The 24,541-nt window shown below is 37.6% G+C and overlaps 1 protein-coding gene across 3 annotated transcripts in view; it reads left to right on the forward strand.

Moving 5' to 3' along the window:
• Positions 1 to 24,541, forward strand: part of KNL1 (kinetochore scaffold 1) — a 77,283-nt gene that overhangs the window by 12,764 nt on the left and 39,978 nt on the right. Inside the window, exons 3-9 of one of the 3 annotated variants that reach the window (XM_046010222.1) lie at positions 1,399 to 1,438; positions 2,346 to 2,405; positions 6,213 to 6,274; positions 18,448 to 18,500; positions 18,767 to 18,800; positions 21,204 to 21,241; positions 24,398 to 24,450. In XM_046010222.1, coding sequence (XP_045866178.1) covers positions 1,399 to 1,438; positions 2,346 to 2,405; positions 6,213 to 6,274; positions 18,448 to 18,500; positions 18,767 to 18,800; positions 21,204 to 21,241; positions 24,398 to 24,450 — 340 coding nt within the window. Of the gene's footprint in view, positions 1 to 1,398; positions 1,439 to 2,345; positions 2,406 to 6,212; positions 6,275 to 11,026; positions 11,033 to 18,417; positions 18,425 to 18,447; positions 18,501 to 18,766; positions 18,801 to 21,203; positions 21,242 to 24,397; positions 24,451 to 24,541 lie in introns of those variants that run through there. The other 2 variants (XM_046010223.1, XM_046010224.1) reach the window with 2 other exon arrangements.

Here is a 24,541-nt window from a genome sequence, read left to right on the forward strand (position 1 = left end):
TAATTAGCAGCTAAAATTTTCTCTTGAAAAATTGAGTGTAGGGGCACTTAGGTGGCTCAGTTGGTTGAGCATCCAACTCTTGATTTTTGGCTCAGGGCATGATCTCTGAGTCACGAGATGGAGCCCCACATGAGGCTCCGTGCTAAGTGCAGAGTCTGTTGAGATTCTCTCTCTATCCCTCTGCTCTGTCCCCTGCTTGTGCAAGCTCTCTCTCTATTTCTCTCTAAAATAAAATAAAATCTTAAAGAAAAAAAAGAAGAAGAAAGAAAAAGAAAAATTAAGTGTAGTGACACTGGGCTCATATTCTTGTGGCAACAGCTAACCTGATTGGAGTAATGACTATGACTATTAGACCAACCCCAAAGTGTCCATTATCATCTCAATACCACATATTTTTCTTGCATCTTCTTTTTTTTTTTTTTAAGATTTTGTTTATTTATTTAACAGAGAGAGATCACAAGTAGGCAGAGAGGCAGGCAGAGAGAGAAGGGGAAGCAGGCTCCCTGCTGAGCAGAGAGCCCGATGAGGGGCTCAATCCCAGGACCCTGGGATCATGACCTGAGCCGAAGGCAGAGGCCTTAACCCACTGAGCAACCCAGGCGCCCCTTTTTCTTGCATCTTCTGTTTGGCCTCCATACATACTTGAATTTTCAAAACCTGATTTCAAATTCACACAGTGGTAAAACCAGAGTTAGAGTCTCTTGATTTATGATCCACTTATCTTAAAATTGTACCTCTGTAAATATAGTACATTATATTGTGCTGATTGTTTTACAAGAGATAGTCTTAGAGTATACAATATGTATTTTAAAACACTGACCTTTTTTTTTTTAATATTTTATTTATTTGACAGAGAGAAATCACAACTAGGCAGAGAGACAGGCAAAGAGAGAGGAGGAAGCAGGCTCCCTACAGAGCAGAGAGCCCGATGCGGGGCTCAATCCCAGGACTCTGGGATCATGACCTGAGCCAAAGGCAGAGGTTTTAACCCACTGAGACACCCAGGCGCCCCAAACACTGACCTTCTAAATACCAACTTTTATGTCTTACAAATTTTGCTAAGAAACAGTGATGCCATGGGCGCCTGGGTGGCTCAGTGGGTTAAGCCGCTGCCTTCGGCTCAGGTCATGATCTCGGGGTCCTGGGATCGAGTCCCGCATCAGGCTCTCTGCTCAGCAGGAAGCCTGCTTCCCTCTCTCTCTCTGCCTGCCTCTCTATCTACTTGTGATCTCTCTCTGTCAAATAAATAAATAAAATCTTTAAAAAAAAAAAAAAAGAAAGAAACAGTGATGCCATTTGTTAAGTGAAAGCAATAGCCAATTTAAAAGCATGTAAAAGATGCTGCGATGATGGCTTTTGAAAATTCAGTCTTTTACTAATGTGTCTATAAATTTGCAGTGACAATATGGACAGACCTGTTAGAAGACGACATTCTTCGGTAAGAAACACTTGAGTTCATAATTATTACTTTTTATTGAATGATGAATGTATGTCACAGTAATTTTGACTGTAACATCACCATCCTATTCCCATTGGCTTCTGTTGATCTCTGGATACTCAAATATTTACCTGGTTACACAATTCTATAAATATACTAAAATTTGTATTTTATGAGTTTCATGGTAATTTTATGAATTGTATGCCATGTAAACGATACTTTAATAAAGTTTAAGAATATATTTAAATAGTGGAGCAAGACACAAAAAATCCAGCTCAAACTGATATAAGCACAAAATTTATTGGGTTTTGAAATTGAAAAATCCAAAGACAGGGATGACTTTTGGCACAACGTAACTGACCATGGGTTCCACTAATATCTCCAATGTTAGGATTTTCTCTCACTTTTCTACTCTGACTGGTTCCTCTGGGTTATCTCCATTTTTGTACAAGCCTTTCCCCTGATTACTACAGTACCTCTAGCTCTCCCAACTTCCAGTTTCAACTCCTAAATGAAAAAGTGTCTATTTCCTCACGATAAAACAAAAACAAAGGACTTAGGATTGAATCATATTGGCTCAACTGTCTTATTATGGGTCAAGTCCTCCTTCCTGATGAGATAATATCATGTGCACATTATTCTAGACCAAGGCTACATGTTGTGCCCTAGGGTTGGGGTGGAACCTCACCCAGAACACATGGGATGAGAGTGGGTAAAATAATCAGGAAGGTGGATAGATGCCAGATATTTAAACCAACCACAAAGTATAGCACTGAACAATATGAATTTGAGGAGTTTTAAAGGTTTTCACGGAAATTTTAACATCTCTACCTTTCTCCTATGGTGCAATTTGAACTGATTATTAATATTAATCCCATATTTTCTTGAATAATTCTAATTTTTCTAGATCTTGAAGCCCCCAAGGAGTCCTCTTCAGGACCTGAGAGGTGGGAATGAAACAGTTCAGGTAAGTCTCTAGTGCAAACGCTTTATGGATGACTATTTTCGATGATAATTTTAATAGGAACTTTATTAACTATATGAAGAGAACATCATAAATGATTTCTAGTTGAATGTGTACAAGTAAGTATTCAGTGGCTGTCAGATTAAAACCCAAACTTTTGAGTAAGCTGGCATTCTTGATTTTTAAGCCCAGTTTCCTTTTCTAGCCTTTCTTGCCACTGAGCCACCCAGGCATCCCTCTTTCCTTTTTTTTTTTTTTTAAGAAATATATTAGTCTCTGTTAGTCTCAGTATGTACTAGGATGGTATTATTATCTATATTAAGCTCAAGTCCACTTGTTTTGTCTGCTAGGGTGTTAACAGAGGAAGAACATTCCTGATTCTTATAGTAAGACATGCACAGTTATTAAGAATTTACATGGTAAAAGTCTCTGTGGATTTTGTTTGTTTCTCTGTCATTTGCTTTTTGTATTTGGTATTTATGTGAGTAAAATGGTTTGCTCTTGTTAAAGAAGATGAGGGAAATAAAAACATCATTTTATGCTGAAGAGATGCTCAGCCTCACTAATCATTAGAAGACTGCAAGCCAAAACCACAGTGAGACAGCACCTCATACCAATCACAGTGGCTACTGTAAAACAAACAAACAAGCCAGAAAATAACAAGTGCTGGCTAAGATGTGGAATAATTGAAACTCTGGTACACTGTTAGTAGAAGTAAAATGTTGTAGCCACATGGAAAACAGTATGGTGGTTCCTCAAAAAATTAAAATAGAATTACCATATGATCCGGCAATTTCACTTATGGGTATATACCCAAAAGAATTGAAAGCAGGGTATGGAAGAGACTTATACCCCTGTCATAGCAGTATTATTCACAGTAGGCAAAAGGTAGAAGGAAACCAATGTCCACTGACAGATGAATGGATAAACAAAATGTGGTATCAATGGAATATTATTTGGCCTTAAAAAGAAGGAAGATCTGACACACAGTACAACAAAGATGAACCTTAAGGACATTATGCTAGGTGAAATAAACCAATCACAGAAAGATAAATACCCTGATTACTACAGTACCTAGAACACCTTGGTGGTTCCGTTGTTTAAGTGTCTGACTCTTGGTTTCAGCTCAGGTCACGCTGTCAGGGTCATGAGACTGAGCCCTGCATCAGGCTTCATGCTCAGCATGGAGTGTGCTTTAGATTCTCTCTCTCCCGGGCACCTGGGTGGCTCAGCTGCTTAAGCAACTGCCTTTGGCTGAGGTTGTGATACTGGAGTACCAGGATTGAGTCCCACATCGGGCTCCCTGCTTGGCGGGGACTCTGTTTCTCCCTCTGACCTGTCCCGTCTCATGATCTCTCTGTTTCTCTCATTCTCCCTCTCTCTCTCTCAAATAAATAAATAAATAAATAAAAATCTTAAAAAAAAAAAAAAAAAAGATTCTCCCTCTCTCCCTTTGCCCTTCCCCGTGCTATCTCTCTGTCCAAAAAAAAAAGGACAAATACTTTATGATTCCACTTACGAATTACCTAAAGCTAGGCGATTGGACTTATTTAATGGATATGGAGTTGCAGTTTTACAGAATGAAAAGAATTCCAGAAATTGGTTTTACAACAGTGTATACCTACTTAACAGTACTGAACTGTATCCTTACAAATGGTTAAGATGTATTATGGTAAATAAATTAGCTAGTCACAGAAGGATAAATACTGCATGATACCACTTATATGAGGTATCTGAAATGGTCAAACTCATAGAAGCAGAGAGCATAACATTGGTTGCTAGGACTATAGAGGAGGGCAAAATGGGGGTTGCTAACAACAGGTATGAAGTTTCAGTTATACAAAGTAAGTTATAGAAATCTGCTACACAGCATTGTGCCTATAATTAACAGTATTGTATTATACACTTAAAAATTTGTTGAGAGTATAGATCTAAAGTTAAGAGTTCTGGCCACTTTTAAAATAAAAATTAAATTTGTTAAAGATTTATTTTTTTGAGAGCAGAGGGGAAAGGCAGAGGGAGAAGAGAGACAATCTCAAGCAAACTCCATGCTGAGCTCTGCAGAGCCCAATGCAGGGCTCAGTCTCATGACCCTGAGATCATGACCTGACCTGAAACCAAGAGTTGGATGCTTAATCAACTGAGCCACTCAAGCACCCCATAAAATTTATTTAAAAAACTGGTTAAGATGCTAAATTTTGTTGTATGTGTTTTACCACAGTTAAATTTTTTTCTTAAATCGTAAAAATATAGTATAGTAAGTTTACCATAATAGGCCGCATATTACTTGCTCTGTCCCCAGTCTTTGTTCCTATTTTTTTTTTAAGATTTTATTTATTTATTTATTTGAGAGAGAGAGAGAGAGAATGAGCAGGGAGAGGGACAGAGGAAGAAGGACAAGCAGACTTCCTGAGCAGGGAGACTGAAATGGGGCTCGATCCCAGGATCCTGGGAACATGACCTGAGTTGACCAAGACCCTTAACCTACTGAGCTGCCCAGGTGCCCCTTTCTTATTCTTAATAACAAAACAATCGTTCATTTAAAAGGAGAGAGAAAAAGTAAGGGACAGTAATCACCTTCCTTAAATATATGTTGTTTGTGTTGGTATGGAAAATCATATTCACGCTTTTTAAGTGCATTGAGATATTTCAGAGAAATAAATAATTACCAAAATTAATAATACCACATTAACTCAGAATAAGACTTGGTCTCTGTCAATAGTAATTTGGAGACCTAATTCACAGTAGTTTCAGTAAGAATCATACCATATAAGGAAACAATAAACAAAACTAAAAAGCAACCTGTGGAATGGGAGAAGATATTTGCAAATGACATATCAGATAGAGGGCTAGTACCCAAAATCTATAAAGAACATGTCAAACTCAACACCCAAAAAAGAAAAAATCCCATTAAGAAATGGGCAAAAGATATGAATAGACATTTCTCCAAAGAAAACATACAAATGGCCAACAGAAACATGAAAAAATGCTCAACAACACTCATCATCAGGGAAATACAAATCAAAACCACAATGAGATACCACCTCACACCAGTCAGAATGGCTAAAATTAACAACTCAGAAAACAACAGATATTGGGGAGGATGTGGAGAAAGGGAACCCTTTACACTGTTGGTGGGAATGCAAACTGGTACAGCTACTCTGGAAAGCAGTATGAAGGTTCCTCAAAAATTTAAAATTAGAACTACTTTGTGACCCAGAAATTACACTATGATGTATTTATCCAAAGAATACAAAGAGAGTGATTCGAAGGGGCACATGCACCCCAATGTTTATAGCGACAATGTCCATAATTATGAAGATACAGAAAGAAAATACAGATGTCTATTGACAGTTGAATAGATAAAGAAGATGTGGTGTACACACACATGCTAGAATATTACTCAGCCATCAAAAAGAATGAAATCTTGCCACTTGCAATGATGTGGATAGAACTAGAGGGTATTATGCTAAGCAAAATAAGTCAGAGAAAGACAAATACCAGGTGATTTCATTCATGTGGAATTGAAGAAACAAAACATGAACATAGGGGAAGGAAAAGAAAAAATAAGATAAAAACAGTAAGAGGCAAACCATAAGAGTCTCTTAACTATAGGGAACAAACTGAGGGGAGGTATTGGGGGGAATGCAGTGATTGGGTGAGAGGCAATAAGGAGCACTTGATGTAATAAGCACTGGGTGTTATATGCTACTGATAATCACTAAACTCTACCCTGAAACTAACAATACACTCTATGTTAACTGACTTGAATTAAAAAAGAAAATTATACCATATACTCTCTTCCCTTAGGAATCTAATGCTTTGAGAAATAAGAAGAGCTCTCGTCGAGTCAGCTTTGCAGATACTATAAAGTAAGTTGGAAGGAGGAATGATTAAAATGTTAAAGGTAATGATTTTTTGTGCATAAAACCAGGTATGTTAGTAATAACTGACTTGGGTAATCTGGGTTTTAATTACATAAGCATTAGAGAATTATTATTTAAATGGTTTTTATATTATGCTTGAGAAACATTAAAAGCATCACCTCTAATAAATCAGAAACAAAACAGCTGTATCTTACCACTGTTAAATTAACTTTGTTCTGAATGTGCTAATAAAAATAGAGGAAGTGGAGGGGCACCTGGATGGCCTCTGCCTTCAGCTTAGGTCATGATCTCAGGGTCCTGGGATCGAGCCCCATATCGGGCTCTCTGCTCAGCAGGGAGCCTGCTTCCCCCTCTCTCTCTGCCTGCCTCTCTGCCTATTTGTGATCTCTGTCTGTCAAATAAATAAGTAAAAACCTCTAAAAAAAAAAAAAAGGAAGTGGAGTTCTGAAAATTGGAAAGATGGGGATAAATCTGTTACCTTTTGCAGATTAAATGCTTGTATATTAGGAAAATATAAGAATATCAATGGAAATACCTGTATGGATAAGTAGCAAGATACAAAATTATTATATGAAAATTAGTATATTTCCTATTTATATAAATAATAACCAGATAGAAGACAAATGTGTGTTTTCCCCATTGTGTTATATTTTCTTGCTATGTAGTTAATAATAAAAGCATAAAAGGATAAACCATTACTGAAGAATACTAAAAAATTTTGCAAATGAAGTTTATAACAAGTTCCTGAATAAAAAGATTCAACATCACTGGGGTGCCCAGATGGCTCAGTCTCTTAAGCATCTGCCTTCAGCTGGGGTCATGATCCCAGGGTCATGGGATCGAGTCCCACTTTGGGCTCCCTGCTCAGTAGGAAGCCTACTCCTCTCTCTCCCTCTGCTCCCCTGCTCCTGCTCTCTCTCATTCTCTATCTCAAATAAATGAATAAAATCTTTAAGAAGAGGGGGGAAAAAAGAATTGTACTTTCTAGCATTATGAATTCTCATCTTGGGCTTTTGTTTATTGCTTTTTGATCCAAATTCTACATAGACTAATAATAAGATTTTTGCCTTTTCTACGTTTTGTTTTCATTTGCCTGGTATACCTTTGTATATAGTTTCACCATGTCTGAGCAATGAATGGTATTCTGTATGTGACATCTTTTGGTTGCTGGGAAGTTCCAAACCATAGATACATAACATCTTTTCTGTTGTTGGTTGAGAGTAATTTTAACTGTTTCATAACTTTTTTTTTTTTTTTAAAGATTTATTTATTTATTTATTTGACAGAGAGAGAGATCACAAGTAGGCAGAGAGGCAGGCAGAGAGAGAGAGGAGGAAGCAGGCTCCCCACGGAGCAGAGAGCCCGATGCGGGGCTCGATCCCAGGACCCTGAGATCATGACCTGAGCCGAAGGCAGTGGCTTAATCCACTGAGCCACCCAGGCGCCCCATCATAACTTTTTTCTATTAATCTATTATCCATAAATTCATCAATGTCTTCCCAGATATACATGAGTTGTCAATATTTCATATATGTTGAATTTTGAAAAAAGAAAAATGGTAAGATTTGGTATAATCAAAGACTAGCTGTTTCCTGCCAGTAAAATTCCCTAGGTGGTGTATTCCTTGGTAAAGTTGCTACTGAGTTCTTGGATCTTGGCCTTGGCTTTGCAGACTCCATATTTTTGTTTTTACCAAAAATGGGTCATCTTATAGAGATGGGCTTATACTTAACAGACTCACTAGAAATTTGTGTATAAATAGAATGCTACTACTAAAAACATCATGAGAAACAAACAAATCTGAGTACTGAGTAGTTAGTACTTTCCTTAGAAACATTCTACCTAAAAAAAAAAAATTATAATGTAATGTAAATATGGCTTATTGATTATGGAATCTGTGCTATTATTTATTTGGATGATTCTGAATGTTTAATGGCACCAGGCTCTGAAATGTAATTTATCCATCTCCATAGGAGCTACATACACATCAATTGCAAAGCCTTGGATGCTTCTGTCTGTTTACTCTTTGAATAGGTGTGGCCAAGATTTGATTTAATAAATCATTTTTTCCTGTTTCATACTGACTTTTCTTTCACATGTTTTCTTTTGGTGTTTTTTGGTAATGTAAAATTAACCAGATTTAGTTTTCTGTTTGGGCATTGATTATTCCTTGTGTTTGTTAGATTATTTTGTGTAAATTACCTTTTTTTTTTTTAAAAGATTGTATTTATTTGTCAGAGAGAGAGCGGGAGCACAAGCAGGGGGACTACAGAGGGAGAAGGAGGCTCCCTGCTGAGCAAGGAGCCTGATGAGGGCTCGATACCAGGACCCTGTGATCACGACCTGAGCTAAAGGTAGACACCCAACCATCTGAGCCACCCAGGCGCCTCTGAATTAACATTTTTTAAAGATTTATTTATTTTAGAGAGACAGAGCACGGGGGCTGGGGTGGAAAGAGGGAGAGGGAGAATCCCGAGCAGACTTCCCCACTGAGCACAGAGCCCTACACTGGGCTTAATCTCAAGACTTCGAAATCATAACCCAAGCCAAAATCAAGTCTGATGGTTTACCGACTGAGCCTTGAATCAAGGGGTGCTTGGGTGGCTCAGTCAGTTGAGCATGCTACTCCTGATCTTGGGGTCTTGAGTTTCAGTCCCACGTTGGGTGTAGAAATTACTTAAACAAGAAAAAAACCACAAACTTAAAAAAAAAAAAGAAAAAACTTAGTACCACATACATACACATACCCAAAAAGAGACAAAAATTTCACATTTCACATTTAAAACATTTTTAAAAATTTAATCAGTAGCCATTCTTAATTAAAGTAGTTAAGCCAAATTACATTTGTTAAATTTAGTACACCCATTCTTCTTCCTTTATCGTTGGGTAAATTTAACTGTATTATAGATTTTTGTTTTGTTTTTAATCAAGGATGGGTATAGGGTTTTATTAAATGGTTGTAGAGGGGCGCCTGGGTGGCTCAGTGGGTTAAACCCTCTGCCTTCGGCTCAGGTCATGATACCAGTATCCTGGGATCGAGCCCCACATCGGGCTCTCTGCTCAGCAGGGAGCCTGCTTCCCTTCCTCTCTCTCTGTCTCTCTCTCTCTCTCTCTCTGCCTACTTGTGATCTCTGTCTGTCAAATAAATAAAAATAATCTTAAAAAAATAATAAATAGTTGTAGAGCATCTATTAAAATAGCTATAGAATTTTTCACACTTTAATATAATAAAAAACTTTTTGGATGTTGGATTATCTCTGTATTCCTGGGATAAATCCAATGTAGTTATTAAATACTGTTTTAAAACATCGCTAGATTCAAGGCACCTATATAAGGGAAGTGGAGGTTTAAAAAGAGAGGTCATTGGGAAGTTTAACAAAAAAAGACAGTTTTCCCCCTTTTTTCTCAATTTTATGATTGAAAATTTATAACATACACAAAAGTAGGAAAAGTAGTATGAAAACTCAGGCCATTTAGCAATTACAACAGTTGTCAACTGTGACCACTTTTGTTATACTATACCCCCCCCCATTTACTTCCCTTTCCACCTCCCACCGAATTATTTTCATGTGAATCCCAGATATTTCACTAGTTATATCTTTAAAAGATAGAGAATATTTTTAAAAAGTATGTTCACAATACTGTTTTCACATCTTTTAAATCCTTACAGTAATTCCATGGTATCATCAAATATCTTGCCACTGTTCACATTTCTCTGCCTCAGTTTTTTTTTTTTCTGAGATAATTGGTATGATTCAGTATCCAAACAAAGTTAACATATTCCATTTAGTTCGTATGTTTCTTAAATCTCCTAATCTCTTGGTTCCCTCTTCCTTTTTTTTCTTATAATTCATTCTTTTTCTTTTTAAGATTTTATTTCTTTGACAGAGCAAGAGAGCACAAGTAGGGGAACAGCAGAGGGAGAGACAGAAGCTGACTCCCCACTGAGCAGAGAGACTGACAAAGGGCTCCATATCAGGACCCTGGGATCATGACCTGAGCTGAAGGCAGACGCTTAACTGAATGAGCCACCCATGCACCCCCTTATAATTTATTCTTTTAAGTAGAATATCCCACATTCTGGATTTTACTGATTATACCCACATGGAATAATATTGTGTAATACATTACTCAGATTTCCTGCCAATTGGTTACTCTATCTGGAATGCTTGACTTGCCTTAAACCAAATGTTTTCCACAAAAATTCTTCCTGTGCTTTCATCAGACAGCACTTGATTATCAGTTACCTTTTTTTGTGATGTTAACAACCATTGATGATCATTGCCTAGACCCATTATTTCTTTAGAGTTTGCTAATTGATAATAATCTCATTATCTTTCTGAATTATGGTTCGTATAGGAAAGGCATGTTAAATTTTTGGGCAGGGGTGTCTTTATTTACTAGTTTCAGTATAATGAGTTTGCTTCCTAGTATCCTTTAAAGTTGACTAATAAGGACTTTTTTTTTTAAAGATTTTATTTATTTATTTGACAGAGAGAGATCACAAGTAGACAGAGAGGCAGGCAGAGAGAGAGAGGGAAGCAGGCTCGCCACGGAGCAGAGAGCCCGATGTTGGACTCGATCCCAGGACCCTGAGATCATGACCTGAGCCGAAGGCAGCGGCTTAACCCACTGAGCCACCCAGGCGCCCCGACTAATAAGGACTTTTTTCCAAATATCTTAAATGTCTAAATATCTAAATCATGACCTTAAAAACACATTTAATATGTTTAATCTGTTATAGTTAGTATTTTTATTGATACTCAAATTATTCTATCTTTGATGAGTGAAATCTCTTCAGATTAGTTTCTGACCTTTTGACATAACTCCAATAATATTTGATAGCTTCTTTGCTTTAAAGTATACCAAGATATTCATGTTCATTTTATGCATTATCTGACTCAGACCTAGATGCAATAGGTTCTTCTCACTAATGAATTAATCATTGTTTCTAGGCCTTTCTGTTACCAAATCTATAAATCTACCTATTTACCACAGCTGTTAACTCAGGAAACGAATGGGTGACCCTGGCTCACTGTGGCAGCCAACTCCTTCACCCTAGGGAAGCCAGAGAGGGCTGGACAAATTTAAAGCATAGCTCCTGGCTGGGTTTGCCAACAAACTTGGATAAACTCATCACAAGAGAAGCCAATAACTCCAGAGACAGAGGTTTGGAAAAGAGAAAGAAATTTATTTGGAGTGCTGGCAGCTGGGGAAGGTGGCAGGCTTAAGACTTAACAACTGACCTCTCCACCTACAAGATGGACACCTAGAGTTTTTTTATGAGGAGAGATTCAGGGGTATGTGTATAATTCAGCAGGCAACACGTCGTCATGGGTGGAGGTCAGTATGTGTTCATCCCATGGTCATGGGCAGGGAAGGGGACACATGGAATGTCATCTTCTAGGCATTCTGTTGCTATCAGGGCTTTTCTGGTCTGGCATCTTTGGATTTTCAGGTCATTGCAAAACACCTTCATCAATGCCTCAAGAGAGTACAATAAAAAATAAATACAGTGGGGGCTCCTGGGTGGCTCATTGGGTTAAATATCCAGTTCTTGATTTCAGCTCAGGTTATTATCTCAGGGTCATGAGATCCAACCCCATGTTGGGCTCTGTGCTGAGAATATTTTAGAAATATTCTCTCTTTCCTAGAAGCAACTTCTAAAAGCTTTTTATTTTCCTTTTAGGTTTTAAAAAATTTTTTTTTAAGATTTTATTTATTTATTTGAGAGAGAGAGCATGAGAGTGAGAGAGAGAGCAGAAGCTGGGGGAGGGAGGGTTGAGCAGAGAGCCTGATATGGGGCTGGATCCCAGGACCCCAAGATCATAATCTGTGCTAAAGGCAGATGTTTAACCAACTGAGCCACCCAGGTACCCCTTCTTCTTAGGTTTTGAAAACTTGATGATCTTGAGGATCTTGAATGTGCCTTTTTTTGGAATTATTTTTCCAGAAAAATTGTGTCATTTCAATAATCATATTTTTTTAGTGTATTTATTTTTAAGTAATGTCTTCACCCAATGTGGGGTTTGAACTCATGACCCTGAGATCAAGAATCACATGTTTCCAATTGAGCCAGGGAGGTGCCCCTGAAATTACCATATTGAAATGATCATTTTAATATAAGATCACCTGTGTCAAATCATTGAAAGTGGGTTTATATATGTCATAATTTGATTTTTTATTAATAGCTAATATTATTGAATATTTACAGTGTTAGGTATGCTACTATATGCATTCATTGCTCATTGAATCCTAATAGTCATATCTCATTTTATGAATAAGGAAACTGAGGCTTAGTTTAAGTAGCTTGTTCAAGTTCTCATACTTTTTAAGAGGTAGGGCTCAGACTTTTGACTATTTCTCATCAGACTATTCTTAATCATTATATTCTTGTATTTTTCACGTTGTTGGTATTTTTCCTCTCATTACCCTTATTATTTGTAGGATTAGACTGTATTTTGTAGGTATGTCTGATTTATTTTTTTTAAGATTTTATTTATTTACTTGACAGACAGAGATCCCAAGCAGGCAGAGAAACAGGCAGAGAGAGAGGAGGAAGCAGGCTCCCTGCTGAGCAGAGAGTCCAATGCAGGGCTCGATTTCAGGACCCTGGGATCATGACCTGAGCCGAAGGCAGAGGCTTTAACCCACTGAGCCACCCAGGCACCCCTGATTTTTTTTTTTTTTTTTTTTTTTTTTTTTATTTGACAGAGAGATCACAAGTAGGCAGAGAGGCGGGCAGAGAGAGAGGAGGAAGCAGGCTCCCCGCGGAGCAGAGAGCCCGATGCGGGGCTCGATCCCAGGACCCTGAGACCATGACCTGAGCTGAAGGCAGCGGCTTAATCCACTGAGCCACCCAGGCGCCCCTGATTGTTATTTTTTTTAAAGATTTTATTTATTTATTTGAGAGAGAGAGAGTGAGAGAGAGCATGAAAGGGGAGAAGGTCAGAGGGAGAAGCAGACTCCCCCCGCAAGCTGGGAGCCCAGTGCGGGACTTGATCCCAGGACTCCAGGAACATGACCTGAGCTGAAGGCAGGGGCCTAACCAACTGAGCCACCCAAGTGCCCTGTCTGATTGTTATTATAATGCTTCTCTTCCTGTTTTCCTTTTTTTTTTTTTTTTTTAAGATTTGCTGTTTATTCTGTTTATTTGGTTTGTTTTATAATGAGCTTGGCTAATAAACATTTTTGGAAGTCAACACGGAACTTTGGAAACAATAAGAGTAACTGGCATAGGATTCTTATCCTGTTTATCCATATCATATATATACATATATGAGAAAATAGCATTTTCTACTCAAATTTGTGTTTTTGATGTTGGAATGTTACAATGAGAAGTACCCTGGGGTGCTTGGCTGGCTCAGTTGGTAGAGTGTGCGACTTCATCTTGATCTCAGGGTCATAAGTTCAAGCTCCATGTTGGGGGTAGAGTTTACTTAAAAATAATAATAATAAATTATGGGACACCTGGGTGGCTCAGTCGGTTAAGCATGTGACTTCGGCGAAGGTCATGATCTTGCAGTCATGGGATCCAACCCTGTGTGAGCCTGCTGCAGTCTCCATGCTCAGCCAGGAGTCTTCTTGTCCCTCTGCATCCTCCCCCCACCACCCCCACTCATTTTCTCTCTCAAATAAACAAGTAAATTCTTTAAAAATAATAATAATAATGATAAATTTAAAAAATAAGTAGGATCACCTGTGTGGCTTAGTTGGTTAAGTATCCGACTCTTGATCTTGGCTCATGTCTTGATCTCAGTCTTCTATTGTGAGTTCAAGCCCCATATTGGGCTCCATGCCTGGAGCCTACTAAATGAGTAAGTATAGTCCAGACTCTATGTTTTAGTGAGAAAATTAAAGCCAGGGACATGATATGACTTTCCCAAGGTAATGTAAGTAGTGACAGAACCACAATTGTAAAATAGGTCTCCTGACTCCTAGTCTACTCGTTTTTCCACTTCTTCTGATAAACTTTCCCAAATACTACTAGACCTAGTCCACCCTTTTCTTTCCTTGGATATAATCTATTCATTATACTTACTTTCCTTTAAAATGGCTCCTGGGGTATTGAAAGGAATTTCAGGTTCAAAATGAAAAAAACTGGAACAATTCTAACTTACTACTAAATAGTCCCTAGTTCAAGTCTTTTAACAGAGCATCAATTTCCTCCTTTTTTTAGGATGAAAATAATAGTTCTTACATATTTCATAGTGTTACTGCATGGCCAAAATAAGACAGTATATACTATCACAAATAGTGTCAGTTTAACACTATTATATTTATTATATTTAACGCTATAATATTATCACAAATAGTATTATTAAACAATGAGTAGTGTTTCAAAAGATTATCTTTGTTAAATTAATTGAAAAAAGAATTATAGGATTCTAGATGTAGAAACAAGCATAGTAAAACTCTCTTAATAATTCCCACCTCGGGGCGCCTGGGTGGCTCAGTGGATTAAACTGCTGCCTTCGGCTCGGGTCATGATCTCAGGGTCCTGGGATCAAGCACCCATCCGGCTCGCTGCTAGGCAGGGAGCCTGCTTCCTCCTCTCTCTCTGCCTGCCTCTCTGCCTGCTTGTGATCTCTCTCTCTGTCAAATAAATAAATAAAATCTTTAAAAAATAATAATAATAATTCCCACCTCAATCAATTGTTAGAATTAACCTATATTTTCCATTACCCTTGTAAAATATGCTGATATCTACAGCACAAAGAGTGCTCTTTCCTGTCCATAAACTTCAGATCCTGAGAATCGATTGATAGGCTTACCAAGAAGTATTTGTCTTGTTTATCTAGTTAAAGTTGTTGTAATTACATAATTTAATTTAATATTACATAAACTGATGAAAATTAGTTCAAAGACAAAGTTATTTCTGTGAACATTGTAAGGAACAGCTAGGGAAAACTTGATAAAGGTGAGTTTATTTTTAAAAATTATTTCAAATTTGGTATGGGTGAGACAACCACAGGGAAATCTTCCATGAAAATCTAGAAGGATTCTTTGTTCATATTACTTGAAAATTTCTTTGTTGGGACTTCTGTGTGGCTCAGTAGGTTAAGCATCTGCCTTCAGCTCAGGTCCTGATCCCAGGGTCCTGGTATATAGCCCTATGTCAGGCTCCTTGCTTCCTCTGCCTGCCGCTCCCCTTGCTTGTGATCTTTCTCTCTCCTTCTCTCTCCCTCTCTCTCTCTTTCTCTCCCTCTGTCAAATAGTAAAATCTTTTAAAAAAGTTTCTTTGGGGGGGGCGCCTGGGTGGCTCAGTGGGTTAAGGCCTCTGCCTTCGGCTCAGGTCATGATCCCAGGGTCCTGGTATCGAGCCCCACATCGGGCTCTCTGCTCTGCGGGGAGCCTGTTTCCTCCTCTCTCTCTGCCTGCCTGTCTGCCTACTTGTGAGCTCTGTCTGTCAAATAAATAAATAAAATCTTTAAAAAAAAAAAAGTTTCTTTGTTTATTCCACCTTATACACTAAATACACTAAAATTGTATCAGTAGATCCTCTCAAAAGTAAAGACTTCAGATTGACATTCAAAAATTTGCAAATTAAAATCCACTATATGGGGCGCTTGGGTGGCTCAGTGGGTTAACCCTCTGCCTTTGGCTCAGGTCATGATCTCGGGTCCTGGGATCAAGCCCCGCCTCGGGCCCTTTGCTCAGCAGGGGGCCTGCTTTTCCCCTCCTTCTCTGCCTGCCTCTCTGCCTACTTGTGATCTCTGTCTGTCAAATAAATAAATAAAATCTTTTAAAAAATAAAAAAATAAAATCCACTATATGTTTTAATTTTTTTTAATATTTAAATTGTGTTGGGTTCAGTTAAGATTCCTCATTTTAAGTTTATTTTTTTTTATTAAAGGACCAACTACTGATACTACTCATATTGAATAAAAAGCTTTCTATTGTTCTACTGTAAATCATTTGAAGAAAAGTTGTTTCAATTATTGATTGGTTTGTAGTTATAAGCTCAGGTGTTTGAAATCATACAGATTTGGGTTTGCATTTTGGCTTTGCCACTTGTTGGGTATATGACCCTGGGAGTTACTAAACCTTTACGACCTTCAATATCTACATCTGCAAAATAACATGATAATTGTTATAATCTTTTTTTTTTTTTTTAAGATTTTATTTATTTATTTGACAGACAGAGATCACAAGCAGGCAGAGAGAGGAGGAAGCAGGCTCTATGCTGAGCAGAGAACCCGATGTGGGGCTCGATCCCAGGACTCTGGGATCATGACCTGAGCTGAAGGCAGAGGCTTTAACCCACTGAGCCACCCAGGAGCCCCAATAATTGTTATAATCATTAAAAATGTATATAAAGAACAGAGTGCTTGTCACACAGTAGGTACGCAAATGTCCACTGCTTTTTTATAACTGAAACTAAATTTTCTTCTTCTTCTTTTTTTTTTTTTTAAGATTTTATTTATTTATCTGAAAGAGAGAGAGCATGAGCAGGGCAGAAAGGAGCAGAGGGAGAGGGAGAACCAGGCTCCCTGACAAGCAGGGATGTAGAGATAGATCCCAGAACCGTGCATCATGACCCGAGCCAAAGGCAGATGCTTAACTGACTGAGCCATGCAGGCACCCCTGTAATTGAACTAAAATTTCTTTCTTATTAAGAATAACTTCTCAGGGCGCCTGGGTGGCTTAGTGGGTTAAAGCCTCTGCCTTCGGCTCAGGTCATGGTCCCAGGGTCCTGGTATCGAGCCCCACATCGGGCTCGCTGCTTGGCGGGGAGCCTGCTTCCCCCTCTCTCTCTGCCTGCCTCTCTACCTACTTGTGATCTCTCTCTGTCAAATAAATAAATAAAATCTTAAAAGAAAAAAAAGAATAGCTTCTCAATAATGAATGATACTTAATATTAGAACAAAAATAAACTAGCCAGATTCTTCAAGGCAGTTATCAAGTGCTGCTTCCCCAAAAGCTTAATCATCCCAATCAAAAGAGATCCTTTCCTCTAGACTCCGTGCCACCTTATCTGAACTGTTAATAACCAAAGTCAGTGGGGGCACCTGGGTGGCTTAGTGGGTTAAAGCCTCTGCCTTAGGCTCGGGTCATGATCTCAGCGTCCTGGGATCGAGCCCCACGTCTGGGGAGCCTGCTTCTCCCTCTCTCACTGCCTGCCTCTCTGCCTACTTGTGATCTCTCTCTCTGTCAAATAAATACATAAAATCTTTAAAAAAAAAAATCAAAGTCAGTGAAGTAATGTTTATAATTATTACTTCAGCTCTCTACATACAGTGAAAACTCGTTGATATCAAGGATCGTGTATCGGACTCTAGTATATAGCACCATGTATATAATGAGTGCTTAAGAAATGTTTTGTTGAATGAAACAAGATGGGATTGGGAGGGAGACAAACCATAAATGACTCTTAATCTCACAAAACAAACTGGGGGTTGCTGGGGGGAGGTGGGATTGGGAGAGGGGGAGCGGGCTATGGACATTGGGGAGGGGAGGCGAACCATAAGAGACTATGGACTCTGAAAAACAACCTGAGGGTTTTGAAGGGTCAGGGGTGGGAGGTTGGGGCAACCTGAGGGTTTTGAAGGGTCAGGGGTGGGAGGTTGGGGGAACAGGTGGTGGGTAATGGGGAGGGCACGTTTTGCATGGAGCACTGGGTGTTGTGCAAAAAGAATGAATACTGTTACACTGAAAAAATAAATAAAATGAAAAAAAAAAAGAAATGTTTTGTTGAATAGAGTGAATATTTTAGGTTTTTGAGAGGGATAAAATGATTTTTGTCAGAGTTCATAAACAGATTTTAATGTAAATGAATTTTGGCATTTGAAATATTAATAGTACATGATGTAGCAAAGAGGAAGCTGAAATCAGTTATCTTTATCTCAAAATACACTATAAATTAACACCATAGGGTTCTAATTAAAAATTGCAAATTTTCAGGGGCACCTGGGTGGCTCAGTGAGTTAAGTGTCAGATTCTTGGTTTCCGCTCAGGTTGTGATCTCAGAGCCTGAGATTGAGCCCAGCCTCAAGCCATATTGGGCTCCGTGCTCAGCAGAGAATCTGCTTGTCCCTCTCCCTCTCCTCTTCCCCCCAGCTACCAGCCCTGCCACTGCTTGTGCCCCATCCAAATAAATAAATAAAGTCATTTTTTTAAAATTGCAGATTTTCAGTAATCTTTCTTTTCTTTTCTAGAGTATTCCAGACAGAGTCTCATATGAAAATAGTAAGAAAGTCAGAAATTGCAGGTAAATATGTTATTGCTATCCCTGCAAATCTGTTTTCTGTTAAATTTTACTGTAACTATTTAACCAGGTAACAGGTAAAACTGTCTTATTGCTTAAAAAGTATAGCTTGAGCTATGGGGGCAGAAAGTAAGGTGGATAGTTAGTAATTTTCTTTTTTCTAAATGTTGTTAATGTTTTTTTGTTGTTGTTGTTAATGTTCTTATGCAATTTTTCTAATGCCTTATCAGTATATCCTTGAACACATTTACTTTTTATTTTATTTTTAGAAAAAGAAGTGGGAGAAAATGTTCTGTTTATACAGTAAGTAAAGAAAATGTGATTCGAATTATATTTTAAAAGCTCTTTATTCTTATCAAATGCAGTGTTTTTGGTTTTTTTTTTTAAGATTTTATTTATTTATTTGACAGACAGAGATCACAAGTAGGCAGGGGGGGGGGGGAAGCAGGCTCCCCGCCGAGCAGAGAGCCCAATGCCGGGCTTGATCCCAGGACCCTGAGATCCTGACCTGAGCCGAAAGCAGAGGCCCAACCCACTGAACCACCCAGGCGCCCAAATGCAGCGTTTTGGTTTTTTTTTTTTAATTTATTTTTAAAATATTTTATTTATTCATTTGAGAGAGAAAGAGAGAGCACAAGCATGGGTTGCGGCAGAGGGAGGGTGGAAATAGGCTCCCCACACTGAGCAGAGAGCCCAGCACTGGGCTCAGTCCCAGGACCCTGAGATCATGGCCTGAGCTGATGGCAGATGCTTAACAGACTAAGCCACCTAGTACCCCAAATGCAATGTTTTCTAAATTAATAGTCTTTTTAAAAAATTTTTGTGACCCTTTTGTGGAATACTTAGGATTAATTTAGAAAACACATTCTTTGCAGAATTTAATATGCAGCTATCTCTGATTAAGTGTGAACATTATATAGCATATCCTTTTAACAGAATGATGAAACACTCTACTTTCACCAAAAAACTCCTTAAATACAAGTTAGTACAAAACAATAAAACCAAGTTTTCAGTTTTTTTCATTAGTTTTTCTTATTATATTAATATATAGAAAAATAAATACCAATAGCTCTTAAACAAATGGAAAGATGCTTATTTTTCATTCATCATAAGAGAAATACAAAGTTAGGTTATTATTGAGATATAGTTTTTCATCTAATCAGTTAAGAATATAGGTAAGGGACACCTGGGTGGTTTAATCCATTAAGCCTCTGACTTCAAGTCAGGTCATGGTCACAGGGTCCTGGGATCTAGCTCCATAGTCAGCTCTCAGCAGGGGGTCTGCTTCTCCCTCTCCTTCTGCTCCTCCCCCCATTTGTACACTCCCTCTCTTTCTCAAATAAATAAATAGAACTTTAAAAAAAGAATATAGGTAAAAAGTCACTCATTGCTAGTGGATATAAATTGAAGAAGGCTGTTGGCAGTATCATTCAAAATTTCAAATACACATGCCCTTTGATCAGTAATTTCACATCTAGGAATTTATTTCAAGATACTTGTAAATGTTTAAAATGATGAACATATAAGGTTATTCACTGCAGTGTTAATTGTAATAGCAAAGGATGTACGGGCACCTGAGTGGCTCAGTCGGCTAAGGGTCTGCCTTTGGCTCAGGTCATAATCCCAGGGTCCTGGAATCGAGTCCCACTTAGGGCTCCCTGCTCAGGAGGAAGCCTGCTTCTCCCTCTGCCTGCTGCTTTGCCTGCTTGTGCTCCTCTCTCTCTCTGTTAAATAAATAAGATCTTTAAAAACATAACAAATTATTCAAATAAATAAAAATAAATAAAAAATGATTCAAACAAATAAAAATAACAAAACATAACAAAAACAAAAATAACAAAAAATAAAATAAATAAAATAAAAAAAATAAAAAAACAAAAATAACAAAAAATAACAAATGTAAAAGATCCTAAGGATCTATCAGTAAGGGACTGGTTAAATAAATTATAAATTTTCCATGTAATGAGCTACTGTTGAGCTGGAAAAAAGATTCTTTTTATATACTGATTCAGAAAATTCTGATATACTGATTCAGAAAATTCTGTGAGGAGCTTAGGCTCCTCACAATTAACCACTACTGAATGTAGAGCCCAGCATGGGGCTTAATTCAACAACCTTGAGATCAAGACCTAAGCTGAGATCGAGTAGGATGCTTAATTGATTAAGCCATTCAGTGGCCCCGATAATTTTAGATGTCTTTGCAGAAACTTAAATGTATATCCAAGTGCATATTTATCTTTAGGTTTTGTTCTTAATAAGACAAAAATGAGAACACTTAATGTCTTATAGCACTTTCTATGTTACATATAGATACACTTCAGTCTTTCATAACTTGTTATATGTTTGCATCAACATTCAGTCAGCTCCTTGATGATGGATATTTGGGTTGTTTTCTTTTATTTGCTTTTTTAGAAGACTAAATCTCTCGAAAATGAATTGCTTTGTAGGTTGTTCTTTTTAAAAAAAATATTTTAAGCATATTTTTTATAGTACCTTGAAATTGACAAAACCTTAAGACCAATCTGAAAAGGGTCCTTTAACTGCCTTGTAATTTTTTCTGCCAGAGTTAGATGAGTCTTTTTACAGATGTCCTATTTTTCTACCAGTTACCCTATGAAAACCTTTCATCTTCCCTACTCTTTCAAATGTTGTGATTCTTGGTAATCCTTTGGGGTACAGATTTTTAAAATACTTTTTAATTTTTAGGAATAAGAATCCAGAAGATAACTACTGTGAGATTACTGGTGAGTATGACCAGAATACTTTTCCTACCGCATAACTTTCTCTTCAGCCAAATTTCATACAAAGTAATGTGTAAAAGAACTATGGGAAAAAATGGAAATAGCTCTGTTCTTTATACAAAATCTTCAGTATGAAATTTCACAAACTTACTATTATTTCTGCCAAACCTGCTGTTCTACTTGTTTTCTTTATTTTGGATTCCCAGTCATTCATTCACTCAAGTCAGAAATAAAGTCATTTTTGAACTTTTTCCTCATTTCCCATATCCATTTGTCTTTACTCTCTATTCTTTGTCTTAAATATCTTGCAAATCTTTTACCTCTTCTCCATTCCTTCTGCCACTGTTTGAGTTCAAATCTTTATTATTCATTATTCTTTCATAGGCTATTATATTTAGTTTCTTATCCCTGTAATCCATTCTACATATTTCTAAATCTGATATTACCTCCCAACTTAAAATTGTTCAATGACACTTTTTTCCTTACAGGATAAAACCCACATTCTTTGGCATAGATTTTGAAAACTCTTTAAAAATTTCACTTGACTTCTCCCACCTTATCTCTTGTCCTTTATAGATATCTTATTCTATCCCATTAGGAAGTATTTATAGATCTCCATGTCAACTTTTTTTGTGTATCCATTTGTAAATGCTGTTTTTTCTCTCTGAAGTGCCCTTCCCACTCCACGTTGCCTATCAATCTTCTCATTTTTCACTTAACCTAGTATTCATGTGCTTAACCTGAGTGCTATTCAGTGTAGCCAGTCCAGGGTGTCTGGCTGGTTCAGTTGGTGGAGCATGCAACTCTTGATCTCAGGGTTGTGAGTTTGAGCCCCACATTGGGTGTAGAGATTACTTAAAAATAAAATCTTGGGGCGCCTGGGTGGCTCAGTGGGTTAAAGCCTCTGCCTTCGGCTCAGGTCATGATCCCAGGGTCCTGGGATCGAGCCCCGCATCGAGCTCTCTGGCAGGGAGCCTGCTTCCTCCTCTCTCTCTTTCTCTGCCTGCCTCTCTCCCTACCTGTGATCTCTATCTGTCAAATAAATAAATAAAATCTTAAAAAAAAAAAAATAAAATCTTAACAAAATCAAAAACAAAAACAAAGTAGCTAGTCCACAAACTGTTATAATCCATGACCGAAAAGGAGCTTGCACTAGAATATAAATCAACTATGGCAGTAAGCTACTGTTTAGTTATCTGACATTTTTTTCATAGTAAAGCTTACTTGATGAAGGAAATATCACATAATTTACATTGGCTATGGTCTCCTTATTTCTTCATGAACTGGTAACAAGCAGTTCACAGACTGGTACCACAAATCATCAAGTTGTACTGGCTTAAATGGAGCCTTTTCTGACAAAACCAAGGAGTCACTCTGTCCTATAATGTTATAATACCCCTTTTATTTCTCAGTCTTTTGTAGAATTTATCACATTGTGTTTACTTCCGGCTCTTTAATTGAATTAGGAATTCTGAGTTCAGAAATTTTGTGTGTTCTTTGTGGCGTAGTAGGGAGTTGAGTTTTGGGGCACATAAGTACCGAGTAAGTATTTGTTGAATAAGTGAATGAAAGCTTTTTATATAAGTAAGATTTTTAACAAAAGACCTATAATTACTTCATCACATTCAGTCAAGATTGTCATAAACTCTTTAAAATGTTCTGAAGATTTTTATGCTGAGCACTGGGTGTTGTATGGAAGTGTTGAATCACTGTATTGCACATGTGAAACTAATATTACACTGTTAATGAAATGGAATTTAAATAAAAACTTTTTTAAATGTTCTAGAGAAATGTCTTTAAGCTTGAGTATTATAAAATGTATTTCCTGTTTTATTGCAGCATCTTCAGTCCCTTCCTTATTTCCAAAGTCCATCCGTTACCTAAATCTTTATATTTCAATTCTAAAGTATCCTGAGTCTAATCCTTTATTTTCTTTCTCATTTTCTTTTTCCCAAACAGAAATTCTTATCCTGTTTGTACCTGCACTATTCCAGCAGCTCCTCATTGGCTCATCTTCTCTTAAATCTACTTTTTCCCTCCTTCTCTGGAGTTATTTTTATAAAATGCACATCTCATCACAGTAACATCTGGATTCTTTAACATAATAAAAGATGCTTCAAAATCTTACTTTAACATTTCAGTCTCATGAATTGGTACTCTTTACCATGTAACCTATACTATCCAGGGAATAAAAATATAGAAGTAAAGGGGGAAAAAGTAGTCCAAACTTTCCACCTTTAAAATTCCCCCTTTAAAATCACTACATCCTAAAAATATTTCAGTCACAAAGGGAATACAGTAATCACAGATCTCTCTGTCCCTAAAATGGGACAATTATGGGTTGTTGTTGTTGTTGTTGTTTAAGATTTATTTAGGGACACCTGGGTGGCTCACTTGGTAAAATGTCTGACTTAGGCTCAGTTCATGATCTCCGGATCTGTGATCAAGCCCCACATCAGCCTCCATGCTCAGTAGGAACTGCTTCTCTCACTCTTCCTCTGCCCCTCCCCTTGCTTGTGCTTTCTCTCTCTTTCTCACATAAAATCTTTTTTAAAAAAATAAAATATTTATTTAAGAGAGAGAGAGGATACGGGGTAAAAGGCAAAGGGAGAGGGAGAGAAGCAGACTCCCCACAGTATGTGGAGCCCAGTGCAGGGCTTGATCTCAAGATCCTGAGATTAGGACCTGAGCCAAAATCAAGAGTTGGTGATTTAACCATCTGAGCCACCCAGGTACTCCAAGGGTCAATCAGAAGTCTTAATGAAATTTATTAATACTTAAGTCCTTATGAAGGGCTTATTAACTGATAAAACTTCAATAAATAGGGCACCTAGGTGACTCAGTTGGTTAAGCAACTGCCTTTGGCTCAGGTCATCGTCCTGGAGTCCTAGAATCGAGTCCCACATTAGGCTCCCTGCTCAGCAGGTAGTCTGCTTCTCCCACTGACCTCTCTCCTCTCATCCTCTCTCTCTCAATCTGTCTCTCTCTCTCATTCTGTCTCTCTCTCTCAAATAAATAAAATCTTTAAAAAAAAGATATTATTGAAATAAACTTCAGAAATACTCATGAATGATGAAGAATATAAGGAAAGAAAAATCAGGCTCTTGGTGATATATATTTTTTTGTTATTGACTGTAGTTTTTTCCTCTTTTTCAATAGGGATGAACACATTGCTTTGTGCTCCCATTCAGACCCAGATGCAACAGAGAGAGGTATGAGTTCATGCACATGCCTTTTATTTTATTCTCCCTTATAGTTAACACACAAAAAAATTAATAGTTGTGGCATGATTTAGGGATTACT

The sequence above is a fragment of the Meles meles genome, chromosome 6 (genome assembly GCF_922984935.1).
Source record: "Meles meles chromosome 6, mMelMel3.1 paternal haplotype, whole genome shotgun sequence".
Taxonomy (NCBI): Eukaryota; Metazoa; Chordata; class Mammalia; order Carnivora; family Mustelidae; genus Meles; species Meles meles.